Source organism: Colletotrichum graminicola (assembly GCF_000149035.1).
Source record: "Colletotrichum graminicola M1.001 genomic scaffold supercont1.17, whole genome shotgun sequence".
Taxonomy (NCBI): domain Eukaryota; kingdom Fungi; phylum Ascomycota; class Sordariomycetes; order Glomerellales; family Glomerellaceae; genus Colletotrichum; species Colletotrichum graminicola.
This window is the reverse complement of record NW_007361021.1, coordinates 483,811-505,456: the sequence shown is the minus strand read 5'-3', so window position 1 is coordinate 505,456 and position 21,646 is coordinate 483,811. Positions and strand designations below refer to the sequence as shown.

At 54.6% G+C, this 21,646-nt stretch overlaps 10 protein-coding genes across 10 annotated transcripts; 5 read left to right on the top strand and 5 right to left on the bottom strand.

The window, feature by feature from the left end:
- Window positions 1–1,861: 1,861 nt before the first annotated feature.
- GLRG_05200 (uncharacterized protein) lies at window positions 1,862–2,679 on the bottom strand (the record flags this gene model as incomplete). The annotated part of the gene is made up of 2 exons (XM_008095885.1): window positions 1,862–2,537; window positions 2,600–2,679. 2 exons carry the CDS (start codon window positions 2,677–2,679, stop codon window positions 1,862–1,864), a joined length of 756 nt encoding a protein of 251 aa, XP_008094076.1.
- Window positions 2,680–4,790: 2,111 nt separating this feature from the next.
- Window positions 4,791–6,494, bottom strand: GLRG_05199 (alcohol dehydrogenase GroES-like domain-containing protein; the record flags this gene model as incomplete). The annotated part of the gene is made up of 9 exons (XM_008095884.1): window positions 4,791–4,948; window positions 5,032–5,129; window positions 5,191–5,456; window positions 5,523–5,726; window positions 5,796–5,900; window positions 5,963–6,046; window positions 6,105–6,109; window positions 6,216–6,319; window positions 6,451–6,494. The coding sequence occupies 9 exons, from the start codon at window positions 6,492–6,494 to the stop codon at window positions 4,791–4,793; spliced, it is 1,068 nt and encodes a 355-aa protein (XP_008094075.1).
- Window positions 6,495–9,059: 2,565 nt separating this feature from the next.
- On the bottom strand, window positions 9,060–9,730 carry GLRG_05198 (plectin/S10 domain-containing protein; the record flags this gene model as incomplete). The annotated part of the gene is made up of 3 exons (XM_008095883.1): window positions 9,060–9,105; window positions 9,198–9,616; window positions 9,692–9,730. 3 exons carry the CDS (start codon window positions 9,728–9,730, stop codon window positions 9,060–9,062), a joined length of 504 nt encoding a protein of 167 aa, XP_008094074.1.
- A 466-nt stretch (window positions 9,731–10,196) lies between these two features.
- On the top strand, window positions 10,197–11,054 carry GLRG_05197 (uncharacterized protein; the record flags this gene model as incomplete). Its single annotated transcript, XM_008095882.1, has 1 exon — window positions 10,197–11,054. The coding sequence occupies one exon, from the start codon at window positions 10,197–10,199 to the stop codon at window positions 11,052–11,054; it is 858 nt and encodes a 285-aa protein (XP_008094073.1).
- A 322-nt stretch (window positions 11,055–11,376) lies between these two features.
- On the bottom strand, window positions 11,377–11,914 carry GLRG_05196 (cytochrome oxidase c subunit VIb; the record flags this gene model as incomplete). Its single annotated transcript, XM_008095881.1, has 4 exons — window positions 11,377–11,411; window positions 11,461–11,524; window positions 11,580–11,692; window positions 11,866–11,914. 4 exons carry the CDS (start codon window positions 11,912–11,914, stop codon window positions 11,377–11,379), a joined length of 261 nt encoding a protein of 86 aa, XP_008094072.1.
- A 326-nt stretch (window positions 11,915–12,240) lies between these two features.
- GLRG_05195 (uncharacterized protein) lies at window positions 12,241–12,744 on the top strand (the record flags this gene model as incomplete). The annotated part of the gene is made up of 4 exons (XM_008095880.1): window positions 12,241–12,303; window positions 12,365–12,380; window positions 12,496–12,558; window positions 12,611–12,744. 4 exons carry the CDS (start codon window positions 12,241–12,243, stop codon window positions 12,742–12,744), a joined length of 276 nt encoding a protein of 91 aa, XP_008094071.1.
- A 261-nt stretch (window positions 12,745–13,005) lies between these two features.
- On the bottom strand, window positions 13,006–13,519 carry GLRG_05194 (RNA recognition domain-containing protein; the record flags this gene model as incomplete). The annotated part of the gene is made up of 2 exons (XM_008095879.1): window positions 13,006–13,143; window positions 13,199–13,519. 2 exons carry the CDS (start codon window positions 13,517–13,519, stop codon window positions 13,006–13,008), a joined length of 459 nt encoding a protein of 152 aa, XP_008094070.1.
- Window positions 13,520–14,063: 544 nt separating this feature from the next.
- Window positions 14,064–17,934, top strand: GLRG_05193 (WD domain-containing protein; the record flags this gene model as incomplete). Its single annotated transcript, XM_008095878.1, has 3 exons — window positions 14,064–14,272; window positions 14,332–17,836; window positions 17,890–17,934. 3 exons carry the CDS (start codon window positions 14,064–14,066, stop codon window positions 17,932–17,934), a joined length of 3,759 nt encoding a protein of 1,252 aa, XP_008094069.1.
- A 562-nt stretch (window positions 17,935–18,496) lies between these two features.
- GLRG_05192 (uncharacterized protein) lies at window positions 18,497–19,666 on the top strand (the record flags this gene model as incomplete). The annotated part of the gene is made up of 2 exons (XM_008095877.1): window positions 18,497–18,644; window positions 18,744–19,666. The coding sequence occupies 2 exons, from the start codon at window positions 18,497–18,499 to the stop codon at window positions 19,664–19,666; spliced, it is 1,071 nt and encodes a 356-aa protein (XP_008094068.1).
- Window positions 19,667–20,509: 843 nt separating this feature from the next.
- GLRG_05191 (uncharacterized protein) lies at window positions 20,510–21,085 on the top strand (the record flags this gene model as incomplete). The annotated part of the gene is made up of 1 exon (XM_008095876.1): window positions 20,510–21,085. One exon carries the CDS (start codon window positions 20,510–20,512, stop codon window positions 21,083–21,085), a length of 576 nt encoding a protein of 191 aa, XP_008094067.1.
- Between the last annotated feature and the right edge of the window lie 561 nt (window positions 21,086–21,646).

The window sequence follows — 21,646 nt, the reverse complement described above, 5'->3', positions numbered from 1 at the left end:
ACCTAATAATTGCCAGGCGGCTGAGAGTCGATTGAGGCGTGGACAAGGAAGCGCAACGTCGTCGTTGTTTTTGTTATGGCCCCGTAGGTTAGGCCGAGTCGAGGTAGGGAATTGACCACCTCTACTCCGTAGTGCCCAAGCCAACAATTTGCGCCGTGCGCGCGATGACATTAGACGTTGCGACGGAAATCCCAAGAACAATTCGGATGTCACGTCTTGGACCTGAGCGCGGCGTGGCGGGCCTCCAGACCATCCATCCCTCAGGTCCGTTCCTTGACTTGAGATGGGGATTCGAAGGACCAAGACGACGGCGGAAGGCGAGTCGGTCTCGGCCGAGGGGCCTGAACAGTGGAACGGCAACAGTCGCCCGACCCAGAAAACAATCCCCTCGGGCCATGTTCTCTCATCAGACTCGCCTCGTATTCATCGCTGGGCACGCGGTTGGCTTCCTATTACCATGCCGAAGAGTCGATTGATCCCCGCCACGCACCGTGGCTGGCCGGCGCCATCCATCCCTCGTTCCAAAGAGGGTCTGTTTCGTCTCCCTGGCGTGGTTATACGGAGTATGTGGTCCTAAATTGTCACTTAAAAAACCAGCCATCTCTGTGAAGGCCCTTGTATCTTGTCGCATGAACACTAAAGAACTTGCTGGCTGTATCCGTAATAATAAATATCCCGGAACCACCAATCGTCCCCAGCAATGCTTGAGGTGCTAACCTAACCCAAAGAACACAAGTCTGGACCCTGTGAAGTGGATATCATGCTGCAATGTCAATAGGTAGTAGTACTCGGTATCCGTACCTATGGTGACCGACCAGCCATTTTCAGCTCAGCTTTAACCAATCTTTTCCGGAGATCAGGGTCTACATACCAATGGAGCCGACCATTCGAGGGGTCGTTCTCGCTTTTCAGTGCAACGCAACCCCCCTACCGAGCACGCGGCTTCCAATAAAACCGACCGGTTTTACCTACCAAAGTGAAAGCGGTTGGTCCTATCGGAACCCGAGTGCCTAGGTACCTGCCTAAGTACCTACGGACCTGCAAGGAGGGCACCACTCCTGCGTGCCTTACCTTGCCTCAGCACGCCCTCAGCAAGGAGCGGTCCAAGGTTGCACTTCCCCGACCCGGCATCCGGCGGATGGACGGTATGTTCCTTCCCCCCAATCCACGTTTCCCAATACCAAAGCTGGCGCCAATGCCAATCTGCGCCAAGCTCGGCTAAACCCATAAATGAAGGAACGAGTTTGTCGTGCATCCCCGTTTCGTCCTTGTCACGCACCGCGCATGCATCTTCTCTTCTGCCCCTTCTTGTGACACTTTCATCCTCAACTACCTGCAGGCTTTGCGGATAAGACACGCGCACAAGTTACAACAAGCTACCTCGGCTGTTTCACCTTGTCTACTCAATCCTCGAATATACTTCCGAGTCGTGCACATCTGGCTTCCCACCAACACCCTCGTCGTCTTCGGACAACAGGGGTTCCGGGGCTGACCCTGAAACCTATTCTTGTTTGGTATAGCTAAAAAGCTCTGGACGGGGCAGCTCCGCAACGTCGATTGATCATTGCCGGTGTAGGTTGCCAAAGATAAACAACAACGAAAACGCATACGCGGCCGAGCAAACGACTACAAGGCTAATGGCGGCCATGCCAAGCAGGGCTTTTTGACGGAAAACGTGGATGCGGAAAGGTGCTGCTCATTGGCCAGCCACCACTCGCTTATCGTTACAATGCTGATGGAACCAGATCTAAGCATCATACATCAAAGAGGAATGTAGCGCCCGAGTCGATGCAAACATATGCGTATTCTCATTCGTCAAATATACAGACAGTTAGCTGTCCATCGGCCGTCTCCGGTGCCCCTACAGCATGTTGGCAAACTGAGGTGACACAGAGAAGGATACGTCGATGAACTTGATCGTCTCGTCGCACCAGTTCGACTCCTGGGTACCAACGCCCACCAGTCTCGCCTTATCCGAGGCCTTGGCGCCCTTTTTGATACTGCCCTGGAACGTGGTCTCAAAGTCGCCCTTCACAATCTTCAGGTCGCCCTTCAACTCGGACAAAACTTCACCGCTCTCGTTGCGGATCTCAAAAATGCTGACACCGTGATCAATCTCCAACGGGCTGGGGTTGTACACCTTCATTGTGTTGACAAACCCTCCGCCTCGCTCTTGGACGTTGACCTGTGCGATCTTGGGGCCGCCCATGCCAATGATGTGCACGTCCTTGGCGTACTTGACTTTGGCTGACAAACCGAGCGCCTTGATTGTGCAGTCTCCGTTGTCGAGATGAAGCACCAGCTGTTCGTCGCACATGATGGCCTTGACGAACGCCTTGAAGGCGTTGCGGTCGACGATCTTGATGACTTGGTCGCGGACAATCACATCCGTTCCGCCCGACTTGGTCTTGACTTCGGGGAGGTCCAGCTTTCCAAAGCAGGCGCCGTTGAACATCATATCGACCGTCATTGGTGCCATGGTCGCGCCCATCGGTCCGGTGCCCGTGACCCTGCTCACGATGGTCATGACGAAGGATCTGAGGGTTGCAAAGTCAGCATGGCATCGAGTCGGGGCGGTGCCCAGTCTGGGACCACTCACTCCGCGGTGGGATTGGAGATCTGGATCGTTTCCACCTCCAGCTTGGATCGGTTCATAATGGCCTGAGTGATTGCCTCCATATTGGCTAGTGTGCTGATTTGTGGATCGCTAGAAGATTGATGACGTTGACTGAGTTGATAGATTGTTTAAGTGAAGAGTTGAATGCGGTTGAGGCTCATTGACTAATTGACTGACTGAGCGATTGGTAGACAAGGTGAGGAGCAGCGACCTTTATACACGCTTGCCATCTCATGTCATCTAATAATATACTAGTCATTTCCGTGCCATGATGTGACCCTTATTCTTGTCAAGACACATGCAGAGCTTCAGCTGCTTTGTTTTTGCCTCGGAACTCGAGTCTTGCCTCCAACAAGCTCAGCTCCACGGTTCGCATAGCTCTTCGCATAGCTCTTCGCATTCCCTGCCACACGCTGTCCACGTTAACAAGGCCCTCCTGATTGTTTCTAGTGGGGTATTTATCGGACGAAGATCCTCGCCCGCTCGGTGAGCCCTCCTTGCATGTCAAATTAGTCACCCAACAATCCCCCCTCAAACACCAACTTCCTGTACATTGAAACATCATCAGAGCACATCTACAGGGCTACGCAACCAACCGGACAATGCACCTGTACCCGCATTCGCACTGCTCACAGCAGCTACCAAGCGACGCGCAGGCAATGGCCAGCTGCTCAATCCATCTCGGCACCCCCTCCTCCAAACAAAGCTCGCTTGGACATCCGTTTCGGGAATGCATTGTGCAGTTACGACCCCAACTCCAACTAACCTCCGGGGACCCGCGCCTCAGCTGGCGGCAAGTCTCACGTCGTATTGATGGATGTAGTCGCTCTAGGCCCCCATAAGGGGTCTAGTGCAGTTCACCCAGTACAAATGCAATGTTGTCATATGTCCCCTCGCGTTCCCTAACCGCGTGTCAGCGGCGCCGGAAGGCCGTCTCCGTCTCTTCGGGATCCAGGAGGCGGCCCTGCGTCGGGCTTTGATTGCCGCCTGCCGATTTCGACCAAGGCTGTCCCAAAACGTTGTGTGGGCTCTCTCGAGACGGGTGAGAGGGTTGAAACATGTCGACTCTATGCCGTGTAAGTTACGTGTGGCGCAGGTTTTTGCGTGGGAGGGCCATGTTCAATCTCGGCATATCACCGTCAAGCAATCAAGAATGTCTTTTGACATGTGCTTCACACTCGGCTTGCTCGTCGGTCTCTTCCGAAAGGGAGGAGAGTGCGGGGATGGGGGATGACGTTGGGCTTGGAGATGTCACGACAGCAAACCAAACATAACCCCTCTCCCCAAAAGACAAGGGGGGGGGGGGGGGGGTTCTCTCGGAGGGAAATGGGTTTACCTTGAGGCGACGTTATGTCAACAGGTGTGGAAGGGCCGGGAATAGTTGGCAAGTTTAGCTTCGCCATCCAGGCGATGCGGAGCTTACTTACGCAATGCCTCACTCCTTTTGAACCAACAAGTCATCTCGTAGCCCGGTGTCCAGATGTTTTGCGCAACACGGAGGAGAATATCCAGCCCGTGGCGACCGTTAACACTTGCAGCACGTAACTTGCAGCAAGAAATGGCTCTGAACCGGTGAAATTGTCGACGTTGAGCGAGGCAGATTCCGCAAGATCCGGTCTTCGGGACTCAAGTGTGGTTCTTCGCTCTTGCAATCATTTCTTTTTGACTACGGTGCTATCTTCTCGACTGTCTATCGCGGAAAGAGAGGGAAGAGAGGGCCAAAAAGACAAACATCAAGCTTTTGTGCCTTTTCGTTCCTTTTTCTCTCCCGCAATTACCGGACAGAAAAGATATCCCCTCAACCCGGACTACTATCGTTGTCATTCATCAACCGTTCCGAAAACACATTCTCTGTGTCCACCTTTTGATAGAAGCTCAGCTACTCGCCATTGAACACCGACCGACCCGACAAAACAACCACCCTCGTTTCTCTCTACAACCGTCCCGCCAACCTCTGACTCCGATTCGATGCTTGTCTGGAAACAAAGTTACGAAATGAGATGAGCCCAAGCAGAGACTTTTTCTTGTGTATAAACAACACCAAACAACGACAACTGTGCAGGGCAAGACAACTGGAAGTCTTCTTTGCAAAGACCAAGGGGAAAGTGTTCGGTCATGTGCACGTTGTATGAGAGGGGACGTTTTCTGTCATGCTGATACGCACAGAGAGCCCTTACACTCCAGTGGCGTCGTCAAAGACGATGGCGGCCTTGATGGCGCTCTTGTTCTTGATGGACTCGAGAGCCTCGCCGAACTGCTCCAGCTTGAAGGTCTTGTTGACGATGCCCTTGGTCTTGACCTTACCGGAATCGAGGTAATCGATGGTGGCGGCTGCGTACAAAGGGAAGTCAGTATCAGGGTCGCAGCAAAAACGACTTGGCAAAAGCCTCGAGACTGATCGGGGCGGTACATACGGAACATGTAGGTCTCGGAGAAGGATCCGAGGATGGTGATCTCATCGCCAAAGATCTTGGAAGGGGGCCATGAGACGCGTGCGGAGCTGTTGTAGACACTGAACGAGGGTGGGTTAGCTGACTGCCGAGTTCCTAGAGAAAGGTCCGCTGTTGCCTTACCCGTAGACGACGAGCTTGCCGCCACGGCGGACGTAATTGATGGCGTCCTCGAGGATCTTGACAGAGCCTGTGGCCTCAACGACGACGTCGAAGCCGTACGGGTTGTCGCTCTTGAGCTGGGAGAACTGGACCTCGGGGTCGGAGCGGGAGAGCTCGATGTAGTTGTCGGCGGCGTCCAGGCTGCGGGCGAGGTCCATCTTAAGACCTTGGGGCGCGGCGATGGTGACATTGCAGCCGCCGTTGTGGCGCATAAGCTGGGCGAGCATCTGCCATGAACGTACGATGATTAGACCGTCGTATTCTCTCTTCAAAGGTATTCAGGGAGGACTTACGAGACCGGTGGGGCCGGCGCCGAACATAAGGACGCTGGAGCCGAGACGGGGTCGGATCTTGTCCAGGCCGTGGCAGGCGCAAGAGGCGGGCTCGAGGAGGGTAGCGTCGACGTCGTTGAGGTTGTTGATCTTGAAGACCTTACCGGCCGGGTAGGCACAGTACTCGGCAAAACCACCGTTCATGGTGACGCCGTGAGCCTCGAACTGCAGAGGACGTTAGTTTCGTTCCTTGAAGTAATCATTTAAGTCACAAGGTGGTGTTAGGGATCTCACATGCTCGCAGAGCAAAAGCTCTCCACGGCGACAGTAGAAGCACTCATTGCAAAGCTCGCTGTTGTCGGCGGCGACACGGTCGCCCACCTTGAAGTCCTTGACTTTCTGTACTCGGTGTCAGCACGGTTCGCGCGCCGTTATCGAGGGTCAAGTGGGCTTATGCGTACGGGTCCGACAGCGGCGACGACACCGACTGTCTCGTGGCCGGGAATTAGGGGGAACTTGGCGATGAACTCTCCCTCGTGGATGTGCTGCCAATAAGTGTCAGGATATCGCCCAAGAGAGCACGTTCTAAGAGTTATGCTTTACCAAGTCTGGCATTCGTGTTAGTTGTACATGGTCCCAGTTGTTTTTTTCTTCCTCCGTTTGCACGGAATGTGTAGTGCAGTGGTGTAAACAGCGATGCGGAATTTCACTCACCAGTGCCACAAACACCGCAAGCTCGAACCTTGACGAGGACGTCATTCTCCCGGAGCTCTGGAAGGGGGACCTGGACAATTGACCAGTCCTCGGGCTTCTCGTATCTGAATGAGGGGTCAGCCTGTTGCTGATGGAGGGGGCATCTGATCCGGGTAGCATAGTTCCGCAGGAGGTGGCAATTCGTCGCAGGAAGTGGGAAAGCTGAATCCTAACAAAGGGGGGAGGGGAGGCATACCGGAGAGCCTTCATCTGCTTGGGGAGGTTCGACAGGTTCGCCATAGTGGGTATACTGCTGGCTTAGGACTGAGATATTGGATAGATACTATTGTAGCTTTGGAAAGCCGAGTCAGTGTATATTCTCCGTGTAAGTGACACCGGACTAGAACAGATTGAGGTTCAACTGGACACGGGGGCTGGTGACGTACGATAAACAAAAGCTCACGGACGGGGAGAGAAGGTGAGAAGCAGCTTGGTTTCGACTGTAGATGGACGACCAGGAGGCGACAACGGCGGCTTTATATACCTTCTCATAAACAAGGCCATGCTGAACCTGCGCGGGGCATGGACGCATCTTGGGATGGAAATGGGGACCAGGGTCCAAGGCGGCGTTGGCTGGCATGTCTGAGTTCAAGGTACATACATCTAGACCCTCCCTGGGATTTGCATTGTACTCCCGAATCGGCGAGCTTCCATGGATACACCGAATGATGTCCGTACCTCTTCTCTAGTCTGATATAAGACACAAGAGTGTGGACAGTGTGTTGGTGTAACTGCATCCCGCATCCTGCACCCTCATCTGCGTCTTCGTCGACATGCACCTACGCCAACATAATCGTGGTACATACACTAGAAAGTATACTAAACCGCGTGCAATACTTGGGATGTTCTGGCCAAAAAAGCTGATCGGCGAGAGGGGAAACCCACCGAGAAACCAACGGAGCTGTAGACGAAACGGCGAAGCTGAGCAGAGCCCCCATCACCATGCCACCCCTGTCCAATCTGGAGGTGCCCCACCCCAAGAATTCCCCGCCGACTTTGACTGACTGCATATGTACCGGGCGTCATCACACATGGCTTAGTAGCTATACTTTCTAGCGTGGAAAAATTGGGGTGGAATACCGGTACACGGCGGGGAGCAATTAGACTCCCTAGGGATGGAAGTGAACTGAGGGGCAAAGGTACGGCAACGCGCCGCCTATCCCTCGACCGTCGGACGACTAGTCCAACACTTTAGTTTATCCCACGGTACGGGATCAATCACCTCTGATCGGGCCATTCGGAAGCGAGAGATTGGCGAACAAGATACATGCAAAGGAAGGGGAAGAAGGACGGTGGGCTTTGGACTGGAATCGCGACTGACAGAACCTGAACAGTGGCCATCCCGAAAACCACTGCCTCTTCTTTCTTCCACTCTCCTCTAGCTGCTGAGGTCCACTTGGAGCGCCGCGGTGCTTGTCTCGCACATCCGGCACTCTCCTCGCCAACGTGCATCGCCTCAACAAAATGTCCCTTTCCAAGGCAGGTCGAGGGAGAGTGAGAAGTGTGGTGACACCTCACGGCACATGACATAAACTTACACTAGTCCCCTGGCCTCGACCACGCCTGCGATTCTCTCCTTCACGCGCTACCCTGGGCGTGGCCCTTCCACCCGGCCGCTCCCCCGGTTTGCTGACCTCAATTTTTGGCGTAGAGATGCCGCCATCCCGCATGGAGTTGACCTTACATACCGGTTTGGCGTGGGAAGGCAGCGGCGGCGGCTGGATACTCACTCTGGTATGATCCTCCTTTCCATCCCATGGCTCGGAAACCTCAATACATCGCGTCTGGAACCCGGTGTAAGTGCAGGAAGGCCGGACAAGGAAGACAGGATAGGTCGTTGGGGAAGGCGACCCCCTACCAAGCCAATCCGACACATCCGACTCGCTGAGACGAGAGACACATACAACAATAGAACACACACATAGTGTGGAGAGAATGCTTGGGGTCCGACTCACGCGGGGTACGAATGAGACTGACACAGGCCGAGAAATCTGATGGTCATGAGCTTTGCGTAGTCACCGCCACTTCTCGCTCAGTCGTCTTACGAGCGCACCTCCTCGGCGCCCCTTCCATCTTGCCATCCTGAACAATGATCGAGACTATGACGCATGTTCACCAAGGCACGGGGATAACACGCGTTGCTTCTCCGCCTCGCGGGGGAAGAAGGGGGGGGGGGGGGGGGGGGGGGCGGACTTCACGCTCACAAACAATACACAGACACACGCATCCACGCACACACCTGGATGCAACTCGGAGTCTGGAACCATACGTTATTCGTGCAAAGCCTGCTGAAGCTATCCTACGTATGTCGGCGCTTACCCCAGGCTCTCAACATTCCTTCATAGACGGACCCCTTTTCTCGTCCGTCCTCGACAATCCAGGAATCACATCCACGGATGTCCTAGTTTCTTCTTCTTTTTTTCTTTTTTCCCCATGTTTTCTTCGGCCGATCTCGACATGCGGGGGAGTCTCGAACATGAACTCTCGAGATGCGAGTACCGCCCCTCCACGTGCTAGCCGGCAGACACTACGTGCTCATCACGGCGTGGCAGAGAAAGGAAGATAGAAAAAGGACGTTTCACAGTTTGGAGGAAGCAGCACAAGCTGCATGCTGCAATTCATGACCTTTTGATGCAAACGATTTCCGAGGATCTAACCTCCAAACTCCCACGATGTTTCCCCCGTAGTCTGTGACGTTAACAGACGCGCGACTGTTCCGGCCATCCACTTTTTAGAGTACATGTCGGTGCCTTTTTGTTTCTGCCAATGCGTCTCGAGAGTAAAAGCCGATAGGAAAGGACCTTCTTACGAAGGGGGAGCGGCACCACGGCCACGGCCAAAGCCACCACGGCTGCAGAACTGTTAGCAGGCATGTCCCGTAGTGTATCTCGAATTTTCACAGGGGAACGGCTTCGCGCCGCACCACCGAGGGTTGAGGCTCACAATTGGGGCTCGAATCCACCAGGCGCACCACCCTCCTTGCCGCCCTCGCCAGCATCACGGCGGCGGTAGCCACCCTCACGGTCACCACGGTCGCCGCCACGGCCACGGCCGCCAAAGGGTCTTCTCTCGCGCTCGCCCTCGCCGAGCATGCCGCGGGGGGGAGCGTGGGAACGCTGCTGCTTGATGTGGGTGGCGGGGACAATCTCGGCGGGAAGGTGAAGCCACTCGCGGAGGTAGTCAAGACCCTCGGGGGTCAGGGTGTAGTAGTAGTATTGCCACGAGAACTGTGTCTTGACATAGCCGCGGGAGTTGAGCGACTGAAGGGCCTTGATGACGAACAGGTTCTTGGTGTCGATGTCGGGGTGCTTGGGGAGGTTGAAGTCCTTCTTCGCGACGAGGACACCCTCACGGAAGAGGTACTGTAATTTTTGTCGTCAGCAAACTGTCACTCCTCCCACTTTCTGCGCCGCGCGCCTGCGAATTGTAAGTCTAACCTCGTGGATCTTCTTGCGGTCGGCCTTGGGGATCAACATCGTGGCGGTTGTCGCTGGTCGCTTGCTCAGGTCGATGTTGGATTGTCGAGTTCGGCTTGCGGTCAAGAGCGTTCGACACAAAAAGAGCGAAATCTTTTGGTGGGCTGAGGTAAGTGCGACCAACCCTAGCCGGTGTGGTCTCGAAACCTATTTTCTCGGCAGGCAGATGGTCCGTGCCTCGCTGGGGAGTCTGCCTGTACGTACCACTCTAGCCACATTTTCCAATCCTCTCATCTGGAGGGTCCGTTGCCACAGTGGCTATGTGGCTGTGACTCGCAATTGCTATCTCCGACGGGGTGTGACATGGGAAATAAACACTTGGTAGTGCAGCCAGCCCGTTCTGCCTGCACGTCTCATCAGCAGTCGCAACCTACCTCGCTGTCGTTACTTCTAAACGCGACAACGCCACTCCAGAGATTTCACGAAACGCATTTTTGCAACAGAAAAAGATAAAAAGACGATCATGATGGCGGTCAAGAATGTCAACGTTTTCGTCAGCACTTTTGCAGGATTGGGCCTGCCGTCCACTCTGGTTCTTCCTGTTCCCTCGACAACGACTCTATCCGACTTGCGATGCCAACTTGACGAACGTCTGCCTGCGACGGACAGCCGACTGATTCTGACGACGGTATCCAACAAGGAGCTTCCCGCATCGTCCACAAAACCAGTTTCGGATCTCCTGTCGTCCATAAACGATGACTTTGTTTCTCTGCGACTGTCGGTGCCGCTTTGCGGTGGTAAGGGTGGTTTCGGATCCCAACTCCGAGCTGCTGGTGGCCGCATGTCCTCCAAGAAGAAGCGCAACCAAGGAGACGCAAACAACTCTAGCAGAAACCTCGACGGTAGACGTCTGCGCACCGTTACTGAGGCCAAGGCCCTGGCCGAGTACCTAGCTATCAAGCCTGAGATGGAGAAGAGGGAGAAGGAGAAGCGCCGCGAGCGCTGGGAGCAGATTGTCGAGCTTGCAGAGAAGCGTGAGGATGAGATCAAGAACGGCAGCAAGGGCCGTCTTGATGGCAAGTGGGTCGAGGACAAAGAAGAATCCAACGAGAGAACTCGTGAAGCCGTACTTGCCGCTATCAAGACTGGAAAGTACAAGGACAACTTGCTCGGCACCTCTCATGCATCGACTGGCTCAGAAGAGACAGATGACGCCATGTCGAGTGATGATGAGAACGAGGAGGGGGGTAGTTCCAAGGAGTCTACCCCTCCGTCAGAACCGGCCAAGGTATCCAAGGATAAGCCGAGAACATTTTTCGGGTTCGACGAGGACGACGAGTTCATGAGCTCTGATGATGACGAGGTCGACGTGAAGAAGAAGTGAGCCTGAGCGTTCCTTTTACCAACCTTCTAGTCTTATCAATATCATGGTTTTGCGCATGGAGTTCAGGATTGGTGGGTAAACCGCACGGAGTTTCCGGACAACCGGGTCAATGGGGTGGTATCAAAGGTTAGGCAATTGTACAAATGATCATATGGGCAGACACTACATATAATTTTCACAAATCGTATTCGGCGCCCGCGAGCGCCCTCGGCTTCATCGCACGACACCTTCCGATGCTCTATTTGAGGTCTCGATCCATCTTGAAGGAGTACAGACGCCCGGCTCCTCTGTCTCATCTGCTCGCAACCTAGTCTAACATCGCTTATTCGTCGAGCTTGACGGGGAAGGTGCCAGCCTCTGTTCTTTGTCAGCATGCGCGTCTTCAGCATACGGGCGAAATGCTGACCTCGCTGCTCGTCCCAGCGGGTGTACCAGCCGGAGGGGCACAGGGAGCGGTAGCCGAGCCAGAACTGCGTCTTATTAGTTCCAGGGTGCCCGTAAAGAATCGTTATGAATAGTCCGGACCTGGCGGCAAGGGGCGAAGTCCTCGCCCTTAGCATTGATGCACTTGTGGTAATCAACGTAGTTCTGCCAGCAGTGCTTGGTCTGGTTCATGTTCGGGTAGCGGGCATCGGTGCCTAGTCAAGTTCGAATTAAAATCAAAGTTTCAAGATCCCCGGCACAAATCGGGGTGACGCTGTCACGGGTTTCGGTGGTTCGGGTGGAAGGTCATACCGGCTGGAAGTTATGAGTTAGCCTCGGAAAAGGATCAGGCCATACTTTGAAGAGGGATATTTCTTTCGCAACATACCAGTGACGAACTTGAAGGGCTTGGTAACGAGTTCCTGATCGTCGGCCATTTTGACTGCGTGCGAGTTCAATTGACAGGGAGTCGGTTCGGGTGATGGGTTAGAGTAGGCAGCGGCGTGCGATTGGTGTTGTTGCTTGGAGAGCAATTGAATGGTCGTTTATGCACCGAGAATCAGGTGGTGACGGGCAAGAACCGGGTCGATGCCTGAGACGGCCAATCAGGCCTCAGGCATTGAAAAGGTGGGTCCCAGCTCCGGTTCAACATCAGAAGACCGATGGGAGTGTGGTAACTTCCACTCATCTCGAGATCCAACCTCAGCTGTACCGAAAGGACCGAAAAATCTCCCCTCTCTTAAAGAAGACAAATACAGTCAAAATGCGTCCTTCTCTCGCCCTCCGCGCTTTCCGCCCGACTATGCGCAAGATGTCCCCCGTTCCCGTACGTTAAATTTCGCTGGTCCGGACTGGCGCAATCGCTAATTATGACGCTCAACCCTTAGGCCGAGGACCAAGTCGGTACGTCGACAAACCGCTTCAGCCATTGAGGCTTCCCGCGACACAGGGCATCGATCTCGACGACAACCCGAGGAAGTGCGAATTGACTGGCAGCAGCTGACGTGCATGATTGTAGGCCACACCGTCTCCCAGAGACTGCGCAAGCTCCGCCAGATCCCCCCCGAGCTGATCCCCCTCGGTACGTCACATGACATCAAAGGTCATAATGGATTGCCACTGATAAAGAATAGGTGTTGTCGTTGGCTTCGCTCTGGCCGCTGCCACCTACTCCGTCGCACGTCACTTCATGACCGACAAGACCATCCGCCTTAAGCGCCAGGGCAAGTCTGCTGCCGCCGAGTCCGGCCATGGAGAAGAACACTAAGCGGAGGTTGGGAGAATTGCGGGAGACAGTTTGACCAATGGCGTCAATATGTTATTAGGGATGATCAGTTTGTACATGACAACGACAGACAGATGAAGAGGCACCAGAGACGCTGCCGCTTTCAGTTTCCTTTCTCAATGTGCCTCGCGCCCTTAAGTGTTAGAGAAAAGCCATGTCCATTTGTACAATCAGTAAACCATGTAAACGCCGCCGCTATGCTTGTTCAACAAGACCAAAACCACTCTCCGAATCGTTTCATTCTCACTCTGGCCTAGGACCTGCGACGTCAAGCCCCTCCAGACCTTGCATGGGATCGTCTCCACGCACTTCGACCTCTGTGATTTGCTCTCTCGTGACGCCGTCCTCATCCCCAACCGCATGTTCTGCCAGCCAGCCCTCCTAAAGAAAAAGTCAACATGAAATACATGTGCAATCTAACGCATGAGTAGCTTACCTGTTCCCAGACAGCCTTTTTGCTTCCTAGGCCCTCATCTGCGCTCTTCGGTACCTTGGCCGCTGAAACTTTGATGACTCGTCCGAAGAATTCAGACTGGTCCATGTTGTCGATGGCTTCTTTGGCATCTTCCGCGTCCTCATACTCAACGTAGGCAAAGCCCCTGTGGGGATCGGTTGAGTTCGGCTTGTCGTTCTTTGGCAGCGACACATCGGCAATTTCGCCAAAGGGGATGAAGGCATCGTGGACGTTGGAGGCCGTAACGATAGAAGCCAGCCCACCCACGAACACGGTCGCCTTCCAGCGCGCAGCGTCGGTCATCTTGACTTGAGTATGGTTGACCTGCTATTGTCTGAGCGCACTCCGTGATCTATATGAGAGGCGCAGCTGGGTGACACTCCAAGAGTGAATCTTTCGGGTAGTGGGGTTTCTGTGCAAGAGCTCCTCGCAACTCTCCATTGGCTGGAACCACAAGGGAGCTGTCTATAATGATGCACGTGACGCCGCTTTTGGTGCTAAATGTCTAGTGCACGGTCCACTGGGGGTGGGGTGGACTGCAGTCACCTTAGGCCTTGAGCTCGAACCTGGACGTGGGCTGCAATCTGGCATCATATTTCCCGAGTGCCAGCGTATTACTGTAGGAATCCGAGTATCGAACAGCCACCTGTCCCATAAAGATTGGCTGCCATTTTTTCAACCCCAAAGAATCGCGGCACTCCTTGCCAGATCTTTTGTAATCAATCTTCACCAACCAATGCCATTTTACAGCCGCATTTGAGTTGTCTCGACTGGCCGATCCTCCCTTACAGCAACGTCCATCCTCCTCCCTGAGTGCAGTCCTGGGGACTGAGTGATTCTCGCAACCATGGTTCGCCTTCGCGAGATTCCGAGGACGGCGGCCTTTGCCTGGTCCCCCGACCCATCCAAGCCCCTTTTGATCACCGGCACTAGAGCTGGAGCTGTTGATGCCGACTTCTCTGATGAGACTAAGCTGGAGCTGTGGGACCTCAACCTTGACAACCAAGATCAAGGCCTCGAGCTGCAGCCCATAGCTAGCATCAGCACCGACTCGAGGTAGGCCTTGCTGCTGCTGCCACGCAATCAATCCGAATATCTTCGCTTACGGCACTTAGATTTTATGACCTTGCCTGGGGCCCTCCCGATTCCGATCACCCCAAGGGCATCATCGCTGGTGCTCTGGAGAATGGTTCTCTCGACCTTTGGGACGCAGAGAAGCTCATTGACGGTGCTGAAGATGCCTTAATGTCCCGAACAACGAAGCACACCGGTGCAATCAAGTCTCTTCAGTTCAACCCCCTCCGCTCCAACATACTCGCAACCGCCGGCGCAAAGGGCGAGCTATTTATATACGACGTCAACGATGTCGAGAACCCGTTCCGACTCGGTACCGCTGCCGCCCGCGCAGACGATCTGGAATGCGTCGCTTGGAACCGCAAGGTTGCGCACATCTTGGCTACTGGAGGATCCGGTGGCTTTGTCACTGTTTGGGATCTGAAGACTAAGAAGGCTTCCTTGACGTTGAATAACAACAGGAAGCCCGTCAGCGCCATCGCCTGGGATCCCAACAACTCGACCAAGCTCCTGACTTCCACATACGACGATACCTCCCCCGTCATCTTCCTTTGGGATCTCAGAAACTCCAATGCGCCGGAGAGGACACTCCAGGGACACGACCAGGGTATTCTGTCGCTGTCTTGGTGCCAGCAGGACAGCGACTTGCTGCTTTCGTGTGGCAAGGACAACAGAACCCTGGTCTGGAATCCCCAGACGGGCGACCGTTACGGAGAGTTCCCCGAAGTCACGAACTGGACCTTCCTCACTCGATTCAACCCCTCCAACCCCAACCTTTCAGCGACCGCTGGCTTCGATGGCAAGATTACCATCCAGACCCTCCAGAACACCAACCCCTCCAACACTCAGGCCTCCACCACGAACAACCTGGACGGCGAGGACTTCTTTACCAGTGCCCAAACGCAGCCTCAGGGCGCATCTTTCTCGCTGAACAAGGCGCCCAAGTGGTTCGAGCGCCCCATTGGTGCCTCTTTCGGATTCGGTGGAAAACTGGTCATTTTCAAGCAGAATGCTCAGCAACGGTCCACCAAGATCTCGATTTCGCAGTTCTCTGTGGACTCGTCGATCGGTGCCGCAACGGAGAAGTTCGAACAAGCTCTGCAGTCTGGCGACATTGTCAGCCTCTGTGAGTCTCGCAAGGAACAGGCCAAGAGCGAGGAGGAGAAGGCGGACTGGCTCGTTATGGAGACGCTCACCAGCGAGAACCCGCGAAAGCGTATCATCGAGTATCTTGGGTTCAAGGAGGACGAGATCGCTAATGGAGTCTCGAGCAAGGGCGAGGAAAAGACAGAGGAAACCTCAGATGACAAGAAAGAGGAGACCAAGGAGGGAGACAAGTCCGACAACATGTGGGGTGAAGGTGACGGTGAAGGCGAAGAAGACTTCCTGTCCAACCTCTCAGCAAACAAGGGGGCGAAGACAGACAGCCCCTTCCATTTGCTCGCGGATACCGACACCGCAGTTGAGAAGTCCATCACCAAGGCATTGATGCTCGGAAACTTTGGCAAGGCCACTGAGATCTCCCTCAAGGAAGAGCGTTGGGCAGATGCTTTCCTTATTGCTAACTGCGGCGGACAAGAACTTGTGGATAAGGTGCAGACTGCCTACCTGGCTAGCAAGGACGGAGTTCCTAGCTATGTCCGTCTTCTCGGCTCTGTTATCGCCAAGAACTTGTGGGATGTCGTCTACAACGCTGACCTTGAGAACTGGAAGGAGTCCATGGCCATCCTGTGCACATTCTCAGACCCCAAAGAGTTCCCTGACCTCTGTGATGCTCTTGGAGATCGCATCTTTGAGAGCGGTTCCCGTAAGGATGCCTCCTTCTGCTACCTGGTTGGATCGAAGCTTGAGAAGGTCGTCTCCATCTGGATTACGGAACTTGAAGAGGCGGAGCAAGCTGGCGTACAGGAGCCGAGCGACGATTCAACGTTTTCCGTTCATGCCCGTTCGCTGCAACATTTCATTGAGAAGGTTACCATCTTCCGCCAAGTCACCAAGTTCCAGGACTCCGGAAAGGATCAGAGTGCCGACTGGAAGCTGTCAGCTTTGTACGAAAAGTACACGGAGTACGCCGACCTTGTTGCCGCTCACGGTCAGCTGGAGGTTGCGCAGAAGTATCTGGATCTGCTGCCCAAGGACTACCCCGAGGCCGAATTGGCGAGAAGCCGCTTAGTGCGTGCCACCCAGAAGGGTGCAGGCGCTCAAGTTACTGGCAAGAAGACAGCTCCTGTTCGTCAACCTGGACAGCTTCCAGTAGTCAACAACCCACAGGCCACTCCGGCTTATCAGCCCACGGTCCCTACTCCGCCCTCTGGCCTCTCCAACCCGTACGCACCGGCAGCCCCAGCCCTCGTCACTCCGCCTGCACCAGCAGCTCCGTCAAACCCCTATGCCCCGGCCGCCCCAGCCATCGGTGGTTACGCTCCTGCTGCCACTCAGTCTCCTTATGCTCCGGGACAAGGTTACCAGCCTCCAGTTGCCCAGTCCTATCAAGCGCCTTCGGGCTACGGACCGCCTCCCAGCAACTTCGGTGCCGTGCCGCCGCCTCCCCGTAACTCTACGCCCACTTCGAACTTCCGCCCCAAGGAGAGTTGGAACGACGTTCCATTGGTTGCCAGGGCACCCCCACCTAGGAAGACTACTCCCAAGGTTGCCACCATTAACTCGCCCTTCCCCAACCAGGGAAACCAGCCAGGACCTCCTCAGAGCCCTTACGGACGCACTGGCTCGACGCCCCCCCCACCTCCTCCCAAGGGTCCGGCACCGCCTCGTGTCACGTCTCCTCTAGCTGGACCTCCTCAGACCTTCCAAGGGCCACCTAGGACAACATCAGCTGCCTCAAACGCGTACGCTCCGCCTCCGCCCCAGTCCGGTGCAGCTCCTTCCATGGCACCTCCCTCCATGCCTCGCACCGCATCGCCGTACAACCCTCCTCCATCTGGCGCTCCGCCTTCTAACCGCTATGCGCCTGCCCCCTCAGCGCAGCCGCAAACTAGCCAGCCGCCTTTGGGCTCTTCGATACCGCCCCCTGGAAGCCAGCCGCCGCCCAGGAACCCCTATGCGCCGCCGCCCCAGTCGGGTGCGCCACAAAGTCAGTATGCGCCTTCGCCGTATGGTGCTCCGCCCGCCGCAACCTCCCGACCGCCTACTGGACCTCCTCCTTCGAGCGGACCCCCGCCTGCAGCTAGAGCTCAGCCTACGCCTCCTCCTCCGAAGGCTGCAGCCGCTCCGTCCAAACCTAGGCACCCCGCTGGTGACCGGTCGCACATTCCGGCCCATGCCCAGCGGTTGGTTGACGTGCTCAGTTCGGACATGCAACGGGTGGCTTCCCGGGCGCCTTCTTCTTTTGCCGCTCAGGTCAAAGACACTCAAAAACGTCTCAACCTGCTGTTCGACCACTTGAACAACGAGGAGCTAATCAAACCCGATACTATTGACCAACTCTGCGCACTGGGTGAGGCCATTGAGCAGAAGAACTACGAAGTGGCCCAAAAGATCCAGGTTGAGATTCAGCGGGACAAGACGGATGAATGCGGCAACTGGATGGTAAATTTATACTCCCATTCGTTCACCCGATTTTGATTACTAATATTTGTTAGGTTGGTGTTAAACGGTTGATCAGCATGAGCAAGGCCACTCCATGAGGGCTTTGTAAAAGGACGGAAGACGGCGTGTTGTCGAATATGAGCAGTTGATGATAGCCAGTTGCGCTTTTTACGTATACACTAGAGTTTAAAATGAAAGTGAATTGCCCAAGAAGCTGCTTCCGTAATATGCTGAGATACCGACAAGAATAGCATCTGAGATCTTATAGGTATGCTCATTCAATGTTACCACTGAACTTGGTCTGTCCAACAACGAGAAGGAGGAGAAGGAGGAGAAGGAGGAGAAGGAGGAGGAGGAGGAGGAGGAGGGGAGGAAGAAGGGGAAGAGGAAGAAGAAAAGAGAACCTAATCAGCAACAACAATATTGAGGGTCTTTTAGGGTACAGTTCAATTAGATAGTCGATACTTGTAGCCTCCGTGGGTGGTAAGCTCATCAACCAGTGACATGCGCAAGCGAAGACAGTGCTGGTGGGCGGCTTGAGTTCAAAGCTGGCCGATTCCCCGATAAGATAAGCGCAAGCTAAGGCCAACATCATCCACAAAACGTCACTCACTCTTCACCAACCTGTCTCCCCACCAGTAGTCAACCACTACACACAAGATGACGGAAGCGACAACAGACGATGCGGCCGCCCAGCGCGCGGCGGAACAAGTTCGAATCCGTAAGGCCAAGCGGGAGGCCAAGATTCGCGCCGGCGGTGCGTCGAGATTGAACAAGATCACCGGTTTAGGTGGAGGATTCCAGCGAGGTAAGACCCAGCAATGCCTTGACGGTCGTGGCTGCGTGGCCACATTTGCCATATTGCCTGTTGGTTGAAGAATGTAGATAACTGAACTTCTTATTCCAGATGATCCCGCTCCCACTCCCCCGTCGACCACATCATCCCCGGCCCCCTCAGCGACATCGGGCCTCCCTAAGCCCAACGCGAGCTCCGAACATGCAGACCCTGAGGAGATCGACATCTCCCAGCACTACTACGAGCCAGTCTCAACTCCCCGTCCCTCTGCCACAGGCCCTCCCCTCGACCCCAACGCCATGACCGAGGACCAGCTGCGCCAGATGATGCTTGGCTTCGACAGACCTGGTCCCGGCGGCGCAGGCGGAGCCCCGCACATGAACCCTTTTGCGGGTCCCGGCGGCATGGGGGCAGGCGGCATGCCCGGCGGCGAGGACGACCCTCTGATGAAGATGCTCTCACAGATGATGGCTGGCGGAGGAGGTCCCGGCGGCATGCCCGGGTTCCCCGGAGCCGGCGGCGCGCAGGGTGGCTTCCCTGCCGGATTCCCTGGAATGCCTGGAATGCCTGGCATGCCCGGCATGCAAACGCCCGAGCAGGCCAAGGCCTCATCATCTGCATACCTCTGGCGCATCGTCCACGCCGTCTTCGCCATTTCCCTGGGCTTGTACATAGCCCTGACGACGACCTTTTCCGGCACCAAGCTTGAGCGAGAGCGTACGGCGCTGGCATACAACTACCCCGCCGGTAGCGACGAAGCGGTCACTGACGTCAACAGCATGGAGAAGGGCCGCGAAGTCTTCTTCTGGATCTTCGCAACGACCGAGGCCATCCTGCTCACCACGCGGTTCTTCATCGAGCGTGGCCGCGCGCCGGCCGGAGGCATGCTGTGGACTGTTGTTGGGTTCTTGCCCGGTAACATCAAGACCTATGCGGCGACACTACTCCGATACGGACAGATTTTTGCCACGGTCAGGAGTGATATCCTTGTCTGTATTTTCGTCTTGGGTGTCGCTTCGTGGATACGTGGTTGAGAGGAATGGCTTTGGAGTGGGGGATGTTTGCCGTCAAAGGCATAATGCGAAGACGGTACTCGGCCGTATCTTGGTTTGGCTGGTCAACTACAGCAACGATAGCCGAAAACAACGACAGGCATTTCATCGTTCACTATTGCTACAACCGCTAAGCGATGAGCAGCCGCAGCAAGTCGACAGTCAATTAAGTATACATTACAATGTCCCCTACCGGACTACTCTTCCTTGGAAGAAGCCAATTGCACTATTAAGTCACATAATACCTAGCGCGTGAGGACTAGCAACCGGAATCAGTACTACCTAGCTTCCGGTTAATTTTACCAAGAGGAAACAGACTTCTGAGTATCGCCAGGTTAGCACAACTCACCGGTGGAACGTAGACCATTGCTGATCGAGAGCAAGCCTAAGGTGCTCTTAGTTTCAAAATCAAAAGTGTCACATTCTCTGATGGTGCCTAGGAAGTAAGTGATGAAGCATGAAAGCTGTAAAACAAGAGATATTGATCCACGGGGGTACCGGCACGCAAACTTGTTACATAGCAGTGGTACACGGGTGTGGTAAACCCAAAGGCAAAACTCAAACGTACCGTGTAAGTGATTTAGTAGTCATCTGAGTTTTTGCACAGAGGTGCGCGCCATGGTATGCAAAGTGCTTCCGACGCCACGCAAGGCGGCAGTAAGAAACGACATTTGCACAAGCCAGTGTTCTGCCGTCTCTCACAAATGCAGCTTCTTGTTCTACCATCCATCACTTCTCGTGTACTTCCCACCCCAAACTGGTGACGTATTTTCCATCCAAACAAAAATCAACATCGTCAAGACGCGCGTCCCGCTCCCCAACACGATGGCTGTATCCAACACTCAACGACACACACAAAACCAGGACCAGGTCAACGACAACCCTCTATTCTTCTTCATGCCCAATGAGGAATGGGGGGAGTTTTGCCAATGGTACAAAGCTGTTTTCACTGTCAGCAAAGAAGAAATCTCCGGCCTAGTTGGCCATGTTGTCGACGATGCGGACCCACACGGAGCCATCACATTCAACTGCGCCGAGCAGTTCATGATGTACTGCAAGGCCGCAAGGTTCCACGATTACGAGACACAAGCTCGCGTGCTTTCAACGAGTAGCCCCAAGGAGCAGAAAGCCCACGGACGGGCAACAGCCGGCTTTACGCATGAGAATTGGGACCAGGTCAAGAGCGAAGTCGTTGTAGCTGGCAACATTGCAAAGTTCAGTCAGAACCCACATTTAGGACGCAAGCTTCTGTCCACGGGCGACCGTCTGCTGTGCGAAGCCGCCTCTAAAGACCGCGTATGGGGCATCGGATACGCGGCAAAGCATGCCATGTCTCAACGACGGCATTGGGGGGGGGAATCTCCTAGGCAAGGCGCTAATGGCGACAAGAGACCATCTTAGGGCCGAACAAGCCCAGAATAGACAACCTTGAGAGCTATGGAAGGACTGCATCCACAATCAGCTCCCTTAATCTGCATATATTGGGTATGAGGAGAATGACAGTACAACTCATGTTGGAAGTCGATGAAGAGGAATTTCCCAGCAACTCAACACACAGTCACGCGCACACTCATGACTTCATCTGCAGGACCTAGGATTTGCAGAGTTGCAATATTATACTAGCCAGATCAAGAGGTTTACTTCTGGAGCATGAGGAGCCGATGTCTAGCTACTACTCGTAGCTAGAAGAGAGCCGATGGTACGGGGTGAATTGTTAGCGTATCGAAACATCCAATTTACAGTTTCAAGCAACTTTCCTATGTTTTTTCACCTGATTGATTGTTCAGTTGGCAGGTACTATTGGCGTACAGCCTTGGTACTACTCTAAGTATGTTGGCTTTTCCGTGGTATCGTCAGCACCCTGATCAATTTCGTTTGCCTAATGCTTTGCCAAGGCTTACAGAAACTGTCTATCCATCTCATGCATCAACACCGTTTGGCATATAATTGACTGGTGTGAAT